Raw genomic sequence first — 15504 nt, 5'->3', positions numbered from 1 at the left:
CTGGATGATACTTGATACTTTTCCTCACTCGCATTTGTACAGCAGTTTGCCAACTAATCAGCCAAGGTAAAGATAAGGATAAGTTAATGAGCGCGAACAAAAGTAGAAAAACTTCAGAGGCCCTTTAAAAGATAGGTGGTCACAGCATATCTGGAATCTTCAAACACACACAGGCAAATGCACAGATTAATTCAAATGCATTTTATTCATCTCTGAACATAGTCTTTATCCTCCTTGAGATGCAACAGACCTCATGTAACTCATTACTGTAATATCACAGGAATAAATGTAATAAAAGTAAAAATGTTCTGCTTCATGCTTCTTTATTTGGACCCTTCAAGACTATGTACTGTTTCTCAGTTACATTTTGCTCTTTGATGTGTTGTGTATAGTATCTGTGCAGATATTTGCCTGTCAGTCAGGGCAGAGGGTAAACTTTAACAGCAGTGTTAACTTCTCTGATCTCTCTCTCAGTGGGCAGATGGGCACAGCCGTAGAGATGGAGCACTTTCAACCTAAAGAGAGAGAAACAGGGAAAAATATGTGAACCTCAGTGTTCATATGTTACGGTGCATTTTGAGTTTTTTTCTAGCTACAGAGCAAAGCAATCACACAGTTAGATGTTTGGTGCTGGTAGTAGGTGTTATTATTAAATAATTAATTATTAATAATTAATTTATTATTTTAGTGTGAACTAATCACATACAGTCATAGTGACCTGATCGTTAATGGTAAGCAACGGGAATCACATAAAATCACACGTTCTCTGCTAATTCATGCATTACTTAAGTATATGATTTGTACGCTTATTATAAAGTGCTATATGCTTATATCACCTGGAACAGTCACAAATGTCTCCACACAAGTCTGAACTGCTAAAATATTGTTAGATTTGAAATATAAGCGGATTCAGTTTTATCCATACAGCCATAGGTCTTATCTGTTTGGCTATCTGCTGCCTTGTCCAAAAGAATATGCAAACAATTTAACTTAATACACATGTAATAAATGTGTGTTCATATTCACTTAGGGCATCGAAAGTGGGCTTTTTCCAGCTGAAGGCAGGTTGAATTAATGGCTTTTCTACAGATCAATATGAACAGTAATACTGCGCAACACGGTCAAGAGCCATGGAGACATTTTATTTCTGTTTACGCTGTTCTGTGAAATAAAGGTAAAACAAGGCAAATGTCAACTCTGTATTTCCTGAAAGAACATAATTTTATTTGTGCGTAATTATGTGTTTACCTTTTGCAGCTTCTGCAGAGCTTCAGTATGTTCTCTAAGGTGATGTGGCAGAAACTGAGTTTGACAGTGTTGAGATGTCTGCTGCAGTAATTTGCCAGTAGAGTAACTCTGTGTCACACACACACACACACACACACACACACACAGAGTTTCTGTATGTCACTTCACCAAACCATGATACATCACACAGAGTCACGAACAGAGAAATATGCACACCCTCTGTTTCTTGTGCCAGTGGAGCTGAGATCCAGCTGCTGAAGTCTTCTACATCCCAGAGCCAGAGACTGAACTCCTGCATCCGTTACTGCCTTACAGCCACTCACATCCAGGGATCTGACACAAAAACACATGGACATACAGACACTGTGGCAAGATATGAAGACCACATAAGTCAAGGCTACAGATCAAAACTGGACATACATGAGTCTAACTTCAGTTTCCTCATCAGTATGGTAGCGGAACCTCGTGTGTGTGTGTGTGTACCTGATACAAGGTGTGTATTTGCCGATGCTGTGTAATGTCAGGTCTGTGACTCCTGGACACGAACTTAAACTCAAACTCTGAAGGTTGACACAGTTTTGAAGCAAAGTGTCCACTGTGGCATCAGTAACCTGACACAGCAAAAAACAGGCAGAGAGCACATTGAATCACATCTGAAAACGGATACAACGTATCTGGGATTTTGAGTCATAAAATTTAAATCTCACCGCCTGTAGTCCTGTGATATTTAGTGAAATGAGACATTTGAGCTGTGATGTCATCACTGTGAGACTGTGCACATTGATTTTTGGCACCTGTCCGATGTTAAGATGCTGTAGGGCAGGACACATCTAAACACACAGACACAGAGAAAACTGACACTGTGTAGCTGCAGGTGTAGTGGAAAACATTCACAGGAATTGTACATTTCTTGAAATGGTGTTTTTCACATGCTAAAGCATGTTTGAGACATGTGTTAGACATGGTTTGTGGTGCTGAACAATTTGGAGCAGTTCAAAACAAGAATAATGTACCTCATATACTGACTGCAGACAGGATGGAGTGAGGAACTGACAGCCAAACACCTCCAGTCTGCACAGACTTAAATGCAAAACATAATTGTCACTTTGGGAGGTGAACCAAGACACGTTCTAGCCAGATGATGAACAAATACACACAACCAAAACCCCTCATTGAGTTACATGATGTTAATGTCAAGACAATTATGTGCTAATTATGTACGAAGTACTGTAAATTGCAGTGTTGGAAGTGGAAATGGAAAGTGCAATCATCATTGCCAAAAGGAGTGAAAACACAAGTCGACACAAGACGAGAAAATGTAGATGCATACATTCTCATACACTCATTGTTTAATATGTCTTGACATGCACATACACTACTGTACAGGCTATTGTAACTTTATATTTTATGGTACATAAATAAAAATAGTCACTCACCTTTCTTTGTGTTTCATGACGAGTTTCATCAGTGGGTCGTCAGTGACATGACAGCCGTTGAGGACAACAGATTTTAGTCGCAATCTACCAGGAAGATAAATGAAGGTTTAACACTGTGTAGCCTCTCAAGGAACTGTTTTAATATATGGTGGATTTTACTGCAGCTTAATGAATATTTTTTATATTTCAATTAGTTTTTGGAGGGTTTGTTTAGCTTAAGATGAAGTAGAATCATCTGAGTCCACAAAAGTGCTTTTAAACCTTCAGTTCACATGAAAAACTAGAAATCAAATGATTCTGTATTTGTGAAACTGACCCTGCGCTGCAGTCACTCAGAGCTTTCACGCCGGTGTCTGTGGCTCCACTCCAGCTCACATCCACACTGGTCACACGACGACACAGCTGACCAATCAGACGCAGCATCTCATCACCATGGAGACCGGGACCAATACAACTTGTCACCTTGAGTTCCTGTAATTAGCAAAATGACGGGACAGATATAATATGTACTATTCACCTAGTTAATATAGACACAGAGCATGTGACATTGGCTGCTAAGGGAGCAGTTACGGAGATTACAGCACAGCACAGTTACTAAAATAGACAGAATTCATAGAGGATCAAAAGAAGTTTAAACTGTAAATTGGGTAATATTAATAAATATAACATTGATTAATATCAATAAACTGTTTAAAGTGTATTTTAAACCTGTTGCATGAGAAATGTCAGTAAACAAAGTATTTGTCACTCTAATTCAGAATGTGCAGTATGTAATCTTCTATATGTTATTGTAAAAATAGAAACACACAGACAGCACAGTGGCTTATTGATTAGGCAGATGTAATCCTACAACTTGAGGGCCACTCTGTAAAGTGTTTTGATGGCAAACACTAAAAATCTCTGACCAAATGTCCAACCCTTACAGCTTTTCTTTAGCTGCCTTCTGATCCTGCAGGCCTGCCCCAAGCGATCAATAAAGTACCCCACAGACCTTGACATCAGGAGTTCAGATTTACTGTTTTACCTCCAGGACGTTTCTACACAGAGTGAAAAACATCTCAAGCCCACAGGAGGTGAGAGACGCTCCACAGCAGCTGTACAGACACAGACTGCGAGGACGACGTCTGCCCACACAGAGTAACCATCGCTCCGTCAGGATGGAGTTTTCAATCCTTAGATTTCTCCCTTCAGAAAGAGAAACATAGATTTAGTGTTCAGTCTATGAACCCATTTTGGTTCAAAACGCTGGCTCTGACCTACAGTGTGTGTGTGTGTGTGTGTGTGTGTGTGTGTACAGGTATGAGAGCATGTGATGGTGCAGGTCTGGGTTATCATACTGTATGTTTGTTCAGGGAGTGGTACAGTACACCACTGCTGCACTGCTTACATCATGGGAACAAACCATGTGCTCTGACACACACACACACACAATCTTTAGAAATTCTACTTGGAAAAGTTCATCACATCCCACTTATGACATTAACTCCAAAGTTCAACCTGAACCTTGACACAAAAGGCGACGTAACTAAAGCCAAAACATGTTTTTCAGGTGAGAGGCTGACTCACAGAGTGTGTGATCAGTAGCCAGTCTGTGCAGGCGGCTGCAGACCTGCAGGGCTTTGCACAGATCTCTGAGAGGCAGCAGAGCCAGGATGGACAGCCACACCTCATCAGGAAGACACAACCAGCAGTCACATACAGGGACACCTGCTGGCTGACAGGCCAACAACACACACGCACAGTTCAGACAACACAGAAAGCATTATAGCAAGCATTTTTCTTAAGATTATTCTGAAACAGAGCAGTGTCATGGGCTTGTAAAGCATGGGATGAATGTGATCAGATTATATGTAGACTAATAATATAAACAAAGTGCAGAGATGAAGATTTCTTACGCTGTTTTTGCAGTCGGTTTGTTCACATTGACATGCACCTGTAAAAGCCAGCAGAGTTATATATTGATATTCTGCTGGGCTACAGAAGTTTTAATTTGTTATCCTGCCCTCTTAAGTCTTACTAAACTTTTACTTTTGCATGACTCTATCGAGGACATAATCAGTTTAGTTCAGTAGCCCCTCCTCCATCCTCTTTTTACTTTTCTCACTTGTGACTTTCATTAATTATTGTCAAGAGTCTGAAACATAACATTTAAACTGGTTTTAAACCAGATCTTAACCTCAAAAAAATTAACCTTGTGAAGACTTATGTGTCGTCATACAGGAGATAAATCTAAATACTTTTTGTCTGTACAACATGATTGATACCAGTACACACACACACACAGAACACTAACTCTCATGAAAATCTCCTTATCTTATGACTTGCTGCTTGACCGATGCTGAACGAAATGTGAAATTAGTTCCAAGGAAATATTCCTCAATAGGAACAGAAGCAAATCTGTGTTGTGTTGCACCACAAGCACAGACCCATTCAGATTTAGCCATTCATATGACTTGTTGGTGACTTTGTTTTTTTTGATTTATTAGTTTTTGTAGCATTTCATGATGTGTGTGTAGGATATATTCCCAGTATTTTGGTGTTGGATTCACCCAAGGCTGGTGATGTTGGTCGGGGGTCATCATGAGGAAGTGTGTGTGGCTCAGCTGGTAGAAGGTATTTGTGTGTATCTACATAGACTGCAGTAGATTTAACTTTGTCTTCTGGAGTGTGTCGTTTTGTGTGCTGGATTCCTCCTGATGACTGAGGTCTGCAGGAGAGCAGGGGGAGGTTCAGCTTGACACATTACAGTAAAAGACAACACACTTGAATATAGGTGAATATTAATGGTTTATATTGTAGTCCAAAGGTACAAACAAATTCAAATAGACGTTCATGCACCTATTTGGCACTTTATCTGTTACCTTTGCAGTATTTCTTTATTGTTTGGAGAAGACAAGAAGACACTCGACTTTTCCCAGAGTCTCTGTGAGGCTCCTCGGCACCCAGCTTTTTTGTTTTGACCTTTGACATCTCTCTGACGGCGCTTCACGTCTGGGTTATGTCGGATTTTCTTTGGAGACAAATCTGAACGACAAAAAGGCAAATCACACAAGGACACGCAGAGAGACAAACACATGCAGTGTATTCATGCACACTCACACACATACACAAACCATCACCGTCATTCTTTGCATCACCTATTTGTCCTCTGTGTGAAGAAGGGCAAGTGAAAAGAATTAAGAGATTAAATGGCAGAGACCAAACAGTAAACTAACTTATAACTTGCCCCAGACCTGTTCCCACCCTTTTTACCTAAAGAACCCCTAACGTACCCTCTTGCAGCCCCTCTAACTTTCTAACCTTCAGTACCTGAGTTAGTGGTGAGTGCAGCGCTCTCCTCCACAGGGGGAACAGTATCACCAGGTGATGTACCCACATGCGCCATAGGCCTGTTAATGTCCCTGTCAGTTGATGTTACGTCTCCTGCAGTTCCTTTCATCAGTTCACCACATTTGTTGCTGTCATGGTCCAAATGCATTTTGCTGGTAACAGTGTTTCTCTGACAAACAGATCTACTCTCAGGACAAATGGCTGCAGGTGTTTCCTTGTCACAGTCTTTAGTCTGTCCACGGCCACCAAGTGTTGCCATATTTCTTTTGTGTTTAGAGCTGTTTCTATTCATGATGTCTGAACTCCTCGCCACTGAGATTTCTGCACCTGTAACCCTTTGGCTTTCTGCTTCATGAAGACGTTTTTTAATCTCAGGATTTGTGGTGGAAGAGTTAAATTCAGAGGAAGGTGTAGGTGCTGCAATTCCTTCAGAAGTCTTTCTCTCTTCTTCAAGTGTCTCTTTGTAGCATCCCGGTTCGATATCTTTGCTTTGTCTTAATCTGAGTCGCTGCAGTTGATCCACATAAAGCTGGTACTGCTCAAACACAGTCAGCCTTCGTGGTGTTTTCAAATGGCAGCTAAAAGTGAGGTTTGAAGTCTGTACCATCTGTTCCTGAGTCCTCTCAGGCTCACTGTTGCTCATGTTATTCTTTGCATGCACCATTAATCTGTATTCTTCCCATTCTTCATTTACTTTCCCCTTCCTCTCATCCATCTTAGCAACCTCTGTTTCTTCCTTCACCTCCCCCTCAACCTTTACTCTGTTCAGCTCCTGATGTCCTGAAGTGTCTCTTTCTGACTGAACAGCAGCTATATCATAACTCAGTTTTAAGTTACTAACCATGTTCTTCCTGTGACAGGTATCACTCCAGCAAGATGTGGAGTCTTTGGTCAAGCTTCTTGCACCATTTGATGCAACAGTTTGATTTGGGCTTCTGTTCGATGAGTTGATGCCTTGTCTTTGATTAGATATGAACAGGCTGCTTGTTCTGCAGTTGGTGTCTTGGCTAGAAGTTTGTTTATTGGTGGAATCCTGTAGCTCCATAATTTTCATATTTTCAGGTGTTTCTTTGTACTGAGGCCAAGTTACCTCATCTCTCCCCAGAGCACAGAAGAAGGGGATGCAGGAATCATCTGAGACAGGAGGTTTAAATGCACAGAGGTGATTATTTGATTCACTCGTCTCATGATTTGATGGTTGCCAAACATTCTCCTCTCTCCTTCCTCCTCCAAATACCTCATTACGTCCTGCAGTACAGGAGATGAGATGATGGTATTTATCTGACGATGAATGCTTGTGTGCAGAGAATTTTTCCTGCTCTTCATCAGCCAATATCAAGCTGTCAGCTCTGCAGAATTCGTGGTGAGTCTCCGACCCACTGTTGAGGAAACTGTGAGCCCAGTCCAACACATGCCTCAGCTTCTGCTGCTCACTGAAGAGAGAGTCACTGAGAAGATGAAGGCTCAGCTCCCGGTTGGTGACCTGCCTACAGTTCCCTCCAGAGTCCTCCAGGAGGTCAGACACTGTACGTTCTTCCCTTTTGACAGGATGTGTTGTCACAGTTGGAATTGCTGCTTGAAAACTCATCTGTAGCTCATGTTTTTTAGATTTATCCATCGTCATACATTCACGGTAGTTGACCTGCCATCGTACACCTTCATTTGTTCAAGTACGTTCAAAATACGCAGTGGGGTTATTTCTCTCACCTCACGACAGCACACAGCCTTAATGCATTCTGTTGTTGCTTGGTGATAATTTATTGTTATATCAAACGTGTTGTTTTCCCTCCAGGAACCTGATTATGAAGCTGTCATCTTACACTCACGACAATGTCCTGTTGAAACAGAAGAGGCAAAACAACCATTAACATTTGGTGCACTACTCAAAAATAATCAGCATGGAAAACATATTCAACACCTGCTATGTCAGACGAATCAGGTGTACTTACTTTAAATCTTTGGTTGAAGAGGTTTTCTAGATGAAACTGTATCATCCAACAGAGAACAGACTTTACTACAGCCTACTAGAGTCTACTGCAGTCAAGCCCTGAGGTGAAGGTCTGAATACTCTTGGAAATCTTGTGTTTCTCACACAAATATCACCATAGAGACACAAACACAAAGTGAAGTCTCACTTTCTCGCCACATGGGGGAGGCAAAGCTTTGAGAAGTCTCAGGTTCAGGCATGTGTGTGCTGACAGGTTGATTACTGAGAAATAGAAAAATTATGCGATTATATAACGAGTATAGATTGAATCTTAAGTTTTAACTAGTTTAAAAACCATAATAAACAGTAAAAAATATTGGGTAAAATAAAATAATCCACACATTATACACCATATTTCAATATATATATTCATTAGGGGGCTTTATTGTGGCAGTATTAACATATAAAACAATTCATGTTTTGTTTTTTTCATAACATACAAACATTCAAAATTTTTCACTTCACAAAGTTCATAAGGCTTGGTTGTCCCAGAAGAGAGGGGGGTCATTAATTAGGGATGTTTTTTTTTCTTTTTTTCTTATTCTTCTTAAATTAAATCTCCCAGAGTTTCTTATTAAAAGAGACTGAATGACAAAAAAAAAAAAAGAAATAGTATAGTCAGACTAAACAAAACAATCAGTTTGACTAACAATCAAAAACAGCAAAGTGACCGTGCAAGAGAATCTGCTACTGTACATGCCCACACAACACTGAAATAATATACTAAACAACAGGTTATTTTTCTCTCTTATACCATGTGATGTCCAATAGTTTTGCATATAATAGACCTGAGTTCAAATATTTAAAATCTTAAATAAATTATTTAAAAGCAGTATTTTATGTTTTAGGTTTAAATTCCAGGTGTTGGTTGTCTGCAAAGCATTTTGGTTCGTTTTGTTTTTACTGATATTTAAAGGCAGGTAATTCAATTTAAGGTTTGTAAATACTTGACTCATGTCAGGAACTTCTGAATTTCTATGAATAATACCTCAGATATGACATCACCTGGTGTGTGATCTTGATGTTTTTAATCACAGTTTTATGTAAGTACAGGCTACAAAAGTTGTACTCTCAGCCCGTCTATATGCTGTTTGTAAAATACAGAAACTTAAGTCCAGTGGCTCAAAACAAGAGCTAAGTTCCCTTTTAAACACATAAAGGCTGCTTAACAGATAGATGAGCTACAAACTAATATAATGCTACGGTGTCATATGGGGCCAAAGGTCTGTCATCACAGAACCAAAAGGCCTTTTGTAGTTTGCATTGACTTGAGGTACTTTCCATTCACCCAGTTCAGTGTTTTTTTAAACATCTTAAAAACTGAACGTCTAAACAGTTAATGTTTCTGAATTCAGTCAATTCAATTAACAGCATGCTCTGTTAGCGATGAGGTTAGGTGTTAGTGTTGGCGCTTAGCGTCTGGCTTTAATGATTTACACACACAGCAAAAGCACAACGAAGCTAGCTAGTCAAATATTTCGGAGCTGCTCTTGAGGAGATCTTTTCCAAGCAGCAAACAAAACGTTTTCCATCTTGTACATTGTTTGACTGAGACAAAATCCTGTTTTGTGTTTGGATCAGCTGAAAGCTAAAACAGAATTAGCAACCACATGTCTTCAGTTTTGTCAAGTCAATGCTTAAAACGAAGCCCAAAGCACACTGAGTGAGAGAAAAACCTTTTAATGTCTCACACTCTTCGTCTTTTCCCTTCCTCCTCTTGGCAAGAACACAGAGAACATGCACTCATCTAAGATGGTCAAGACAGCCAAGCCTATATCTAAGATCGCCTTACACAGACAAGACACGCAGAGGGAAGAAAGAAAGGAAATCTTGACCCAGTTTGGGTTTTTTTGCCACAACTATAAACACAGTATTTACAGATGAGGTCATGCAATTTGCATTAAGAGGTCAGCAAAGTGAGAGATACCCCAGGTTAGTTAGAGGAGGATGAAGCACAGAAATAAAGGACCAAAGCCGGGGACAAACTATGTCTGTACAGCAGTGTACATGAAGCCTATGCAGAGTCTTTTTATTTTAAATATACAGCAAATCGCTCAAGCATTTTGGTGCGTGTGCATACTCAAGAGCTACACATGAAGACAGAATGACGGTTCCACGATGATATCCTCTGTCGGTTATCATGTTAAGCTGCTGATCATTTAGCAGAGCACACAGATCTGCTTCATCCACTACGGCTAAGCTACGTTTATCTCAGAGTCTGTGTTGTTAAATGCAAACGCTGTCATCATAGTGGTTTGGCCCTTCGCTTGGTTTCAGCATCGAAGCTCGACGCAAGTGCATGTACTGTAGTAGGAAAATAAATGCTCTGTCCCAAAGAAGCGTGTTTCTGTTGTTACTGCATATTTTCTGTATAAGTATATATGTATCTGTATGTTTCTGTATGTATAAAGCTTGTTAATGCATAAAGTGTACAGAGTTACATGACAACACAGCTGATCGTATGAGGAAGCAACATTTGATCGATTATAATGAGAGGGCTTTGATGGTAATGTGCACTGCAGAGCAGCCAAAGAGTATATGAGAGCGATTTCTGAAAAGAAACTTTGAAGCATTGGTTCAGTTCTTTATAAGAGCCCAAATAGTGGGAGTTTTGACGGAGAGATTGGTCAGTCTGGACTCTGTGCCGCTACTGGCATGACTGCATGGAGCTTCAGCTATGATGGCCAACTGCAGTTAGCAGCTGTCAACAGTAAAGACTTTTTGGGTAATATTTTTATTAGAATGAGATGGATGCATATATAGTTGAGTGAAATGAGGCTACAACAACACAGACAGTCTGCAGCCTTCTTTATGTCTTGCTGCAGACTTGGTATGAATGCACACAGTATTTGGATAAATAGCATAATAGCAAGACATATGAATGTTATGGATAAACATGTGATAAGATGAATAGACACATATTTGTATTTTGAACACAAACTGCTAATGCCCTTTCCTGAGAAGTAGATCCAAATCGAATTACATTTTGTTTAGTTTTTATAAACATGTGTTTTCATTTGATCTGAACTCATTTCTCACCCCTCCTCTCCATTAAGAGCCACAACACTATAACCGACAGGCACTGTCTACATGCTGAACAATCACGTGGCGAGGGTTGTAAGTTTCCCAGAAGTTACTGAAGCATTTCTCATCGGGGCTACAGGAGTCTGATTTACTTTTTAGCCTCTCAATTTTGTTTCACCCTGTAACCTCACCAAATTAACTCCATCTACAGTTCATTCCTTGTTCTATTTTTCTGTACCAAATAGAGATTTTTAAATCAGTCTTTTGTATCCCCTCTTGGTTTTCACCTCGATATTGTTCATCTTTGACTTTTTGGGAACCTCAGCCATGTCAGCAGTGAACGTCCATGAACACAGCTTTTATCTACTCAAACCAGAGTCACATTCCTCACTTCACTTTTAAACATCTTCCCCATTTACAACTCCTGATAACTAACAACAAGTCTTGTTGGTCAATGACATAATGACATGAAAAAATACTATCATGTACTCAGTTCAAGGGTATGAACACTTTTGAGTGATAATCACGGGGTTCTTGACATGATGGTATCACAGATCCTCTTAGAAATGGCTACAAATCATTTCTAATTTGATTTGGTGACTAAAATGCTGATCTACTTCTGTAAGTTAAATACCTGCAACCATGTAAGTTCAGTCTGATTGACATCGCCCACACCGGGGAACAACCGGACAACGACCTGCATGAGAGATTTAGATCAATAAACGCATCACTTGTCCCATTATGTGTCACATACTGGCAGTGTAGTTGAGTATACACACTTGTTCCTCTGGGGATTGTGAGTTTACCATCCTATCACTTTAAATCTTACTGAAAAATTCCCAACATTACACTATTCCCCACAGTATCATTTTCCCTTAGCAAGTTTTATGAAATGTGTTTTTAGGGAGTTTTAAAACTCCCTTAAAACACATTGAAAGATGCATTAGTAGCCTTAATTAGTGAGCTAACATTTAGTTCAGAAGACGTTTAGAAGTTCAACAAAACACAAGTTTTATCATCACAAACAGACTTAAGTTTCTCCCCTGCCGCCCTCTTGTTTCCAAAATGACATCACATAATCTGAAACAGTTGTAATCTGTGGTCTGTGTAAAAGATTTGTGCTATAGCCTCTGTAGGAAAAACCCAGGGTGCTACCGAGTCAACAAACGCTGACGGTAGTCTTAAAAAATAGCTTAAATTTCTCAACACCCATCACCCCGATAAACTTCAATAAATTTGCTTTTTTTGTAATCTTTTGTAAACTCTTAATTTCAAAATAAGCTCAAAGTAGATCCTCTGACTGAAAAATTCCTGAAAGATCTGGATCACATAAAAATGTACAAAACGTTAAAAACAACTTATTTAAGATTGGTATTAATTATCAATATTTCTCTTTTGTTTTTAAATATATATAATGTACCTCTGACTGTGGCTATTTTTTGCTCTCAGTGACAAATCAATCATGTTTTTGTTCTGTCCCCACCCACTCCGTCATGACTGACAAGCTCTGTGACCAATCAGGCGCTCCGCCCTGAAGACGAGAGCCAATCAGAATGGTTGGTGATATTTACCAGAGTCATTGCATCAGCTTGTCAGCATCAGGAGTGAACAGACAATTAAAACTTCTGTTAAAAACAAACCAACTTCTTTTTTTTTTTTCTTCTCTGAATCTTTTTGTGACGTTTTCTCTGTCCATGGCTTCTCTCGATTTTTATTTTCATGAATCTCTCCCTTCCACAAGTTCCTCCTCGAACACTTACAGTATTTCTTGTCCTCTTTCTTTTCAGTTCATCACTGCCAAAAGTGTCTATCTTAACAAGTGATTGGATCCTATGATTAAAATCTTATTTCTCTCTTTTCTCTGTTTCCTTTGAGACAGTAGGTCATGCTGGCAGTCAGATGAAACAAATCTACTTGTTTCAGTGTAATTTATTCAGAAATAAGAGGCGTCCTCATTCTGGGAACCCTGATAGTGTTTCCATCTGAGGCCCCTTTTTAATAAAACCAGTTTTGTGAGCCCTCATTAGTGATCCATTGCACCTGCTGATACATTAAACTGAACTTGCTCTCAAACAAGTGAAATTATTTCATCCCATTGGCAGACTGAGACTTTTGTCTCAAGAGAGACCCTAGTTGTTAAGACTGAATATAGGATTAAACTACATGTTAAGACAGACATTTGGGCACACTTCTTTCCCCCTGCAGTGACTCCTCACTCTCTCCTTCTCCTTCTTTTCCTCTTCAGTCTGACCAGAGGTTCTCCATGGCCATGCTGATCTTACATAGGATCCAGCGCCGTAGAGGGCAGTAATACTCGTAGTGAAACTGCTCAAACTCTGGCGTCTGGCGGATCTCGTGGAGGAACGACACGTCAATGTCTGACTCCAGCAGTAGCAGCAGTGTGGGCACAGTGACAAGCAGGACACCCATTACCACAGCAACGAACCGGGCCACGCTCAGCACACATGCGTTGACTCTCTCATTGGACGACAGCAGGCGCAGGCTGCTGGTCAGGACTCCACTCATTCGACTTCTTGCAGCCAGCCTGGTGCGTTCGTAGGCCCGGTCTCGCTCCCTCTCAGCCTCCAGCTGGGCCTGGATGTCGGGGTCGGCGTGGAGCTCCCTCAGCAGCCGGGCGGGGCTCTGGACCGGAGAGGAGAAGAGCAAGTCGACACCTCCCTGACTGTCGTCCACTGGGGTGGGTAGCATGCTGGCACAGGGGCTGGAGAGGAGAGGGAAGTTACATCACATACTGTGTGAATGAACAATGGCCTAAAAGAAGAAGCAAAAGGTCCAACTCATAAGAGACAATCACAGACACTAGGGACATGTCAGGCCAAACATCTGGCACACAAGGGTGCTGCTGTCAGGAAGAATAATGTTGAGGTTTGTGCCAAAAAGTGCCCAGAAAATCCAAAGCATGCTGCAAAAGAACCACAAAGCACCACAGGACACAATGGATTTGATTTTCATGTGTTTTGTTTACATACCAGTGCAGCCATAGTGTTCTGTAGCCTATGTGACTGTGAATTTACCTTTTACAGTGTGAACTATCAATTTGTTATTTTCTGAGGATCAGTATGAAAAGTTGTAAGCCACTATTGTAGTATGTCAACTTTCACATTCAACCTACGATTAGCATTAGTGATTTGTAGTGATCATAGCATTATGAATTATAGTATAATACTATAATGATTAAACAGTGGCCTATTTACAAATTCAGCAGATATGGATGTAAGTAGAATAATCACTCTCCTTTTAGTTTGATTTTGGTTTCCACCAGCTCATGAGGGAAATATCTGGCTCTCAAGCTGCTAAATGCTCCCTTGGTTCATCAGCTAGTTGCTGACTTTTTGTCTTTGTCTGCCTTCTGTTTGGTGCTGAGCACATACAGTACAGTGGGTTTTGAACTCTGAGCCTTTCATGTAAACAACATTACAAGAGCGGTGAACTGAAAGACAAAAATATTGATTATAGACAATAATTTGTAGATTTATAGACCTGTAGACAAGTTCAGAAATGGTGAGTGGGCCGCTGGCCTCGTCATCTTCCTCCACTTCATCTTCAGCTTTGGGTGTCTGAGGTCGGAGATTTGAGGTTTCCATGGAAACACGGGGAGGCGGCAGGTCGTTGCCTGAAGCAGAGTTTCCCCCTTCGGTACTTTGTTGCTCTTTGTCTGTAGGTGCGGCTGAAGGTTTGAGAGGAGACAAAGGGACAGAGTCCTTCACTGCAACAGCACCTGGTGAGGGCAAAAGACAAGATGGTTTGTATTACACTGTAAATACTGATATTATAGCAGTTACAAAGCAGCTATTCTGTATACAACTGGAACAGAGGGCCAGTCTCTGCTGTAGCTTTTTTGCGCTGCAGATGAACACTATTACCACATGATGGCGTTCCTGTAATTCTTAAGGACAGAGCACCCACAGATCTGACCCATAATACTGAAGAAAAAATCAATAAAAAAATCTAATGTTGGATACACAACCTTGCTTCAACCCTGTAAGTGTGAGGATAATTATACTATTAGCTGAGTCTATTAGTTATAAATAAGTGCTCTCATCTGTTTGGCTCCAAGTGCAGCTTTAAGTTAAACTTTAGCATTTGGCCCAGGGATGCTGGCAGGGGACATTAACTCTGAGTTAACTGTGAGTAAAACAGTTCAGGGTGTAATGACCTTCATGATATCTTCTGAAATGCATGCTGATTTCAATTTATAGCTCGATTAAAATACATCATTGCTGCCGTGTAACAGCCATCCCTGCTGATGTGATGCAGCCTGACAACAGAGCGGACAGCACAGAGTGTGTGGATGCACTTCACTGTCAGGTGTTGATTTAATGACAAGTTGTGTATGTTAATGAATGTTAAAAAAAGAAAAGCTCAGCTGTCTTCCTGTTATGGATTCAGTAGGAGAAGGGGGGGCTACATGTCCAGTGACATATATTAATCAGCTTGTCAACACCTCCATCCATTCCA

General features: G+C 40.4%; 2 protein-coding genes across 2 annotated transcripts in view; both read right to left on the bottom strand.

Moving 5' to 3' along the window:
* Window positions 1–340: 340 nt before the first annotated feature.
* Window positions 341–7632, bottom strand: LOC139203505 (F-box/LRR-repeat protein 2-like). The gene is made up of 11 exons (XM_070833293.1): window positions 7252–7632; window positions 4251–4398; window positions 3709–3869; window positions 3001–3155; window positions 2685–2768; window positions 2262–2328; window positions 1956–2078; window positions 1732–1859; window positions 1465–1581; window positions 1249–1356; window positions 341–515 (listed from the first exon to the last, which is right to left on the bottom strand). Exons 1-11 carry the CDS (start codon window positions 7630–7632, stop codon window positions 419–421), a joined length of 1569 nt encoding a protein of 522 aa, XP_070689394.1. The 3' UTR covers window positions 341–418.
* A 5634-nt stretch (window positions 7633–13266) lies between these two features.
* The window catches only part of frmd3 (FERM domain containing 3), a 48407-nt gene continuing 46169 nt past the window's right edge, over window positions 13267–15504 (bottom strand). The window contains exons 15-16 of the mRNA XM_070833851.1: window positions 14527–14764; window positions 13267–13747 (exon numbers count right to left, since the gene is read on the bottom strand). Coding sequence (XP_070689952.1) covers window positions 13267–13747; window positions 14527–14764 — 719 coding nt within the window. The remainder of the gene's footprint in view (window positions 13748–14526; window positions 14765–15504) is intronic.

The sequence above is a fragment of the Pempheris klunzingeri genome, chromosome 7 (assembly GCF_042242105.1).
Source record: "Pempheris klunzingeri isolate RE-2024b chromosome 7, fPemKlu1.hap1, whole genome shotgun sequence".
Classification (NCBI taxonomy): Eukaryota; Metazoa; Chordata; class Actinopteri; order Acropomatiformes; family Pempheridae; genus Pempheris; species Pempheris klunzingeri.
This window is presented reverse-complemented; position numbering and strand designations above follow the sequence as displayed.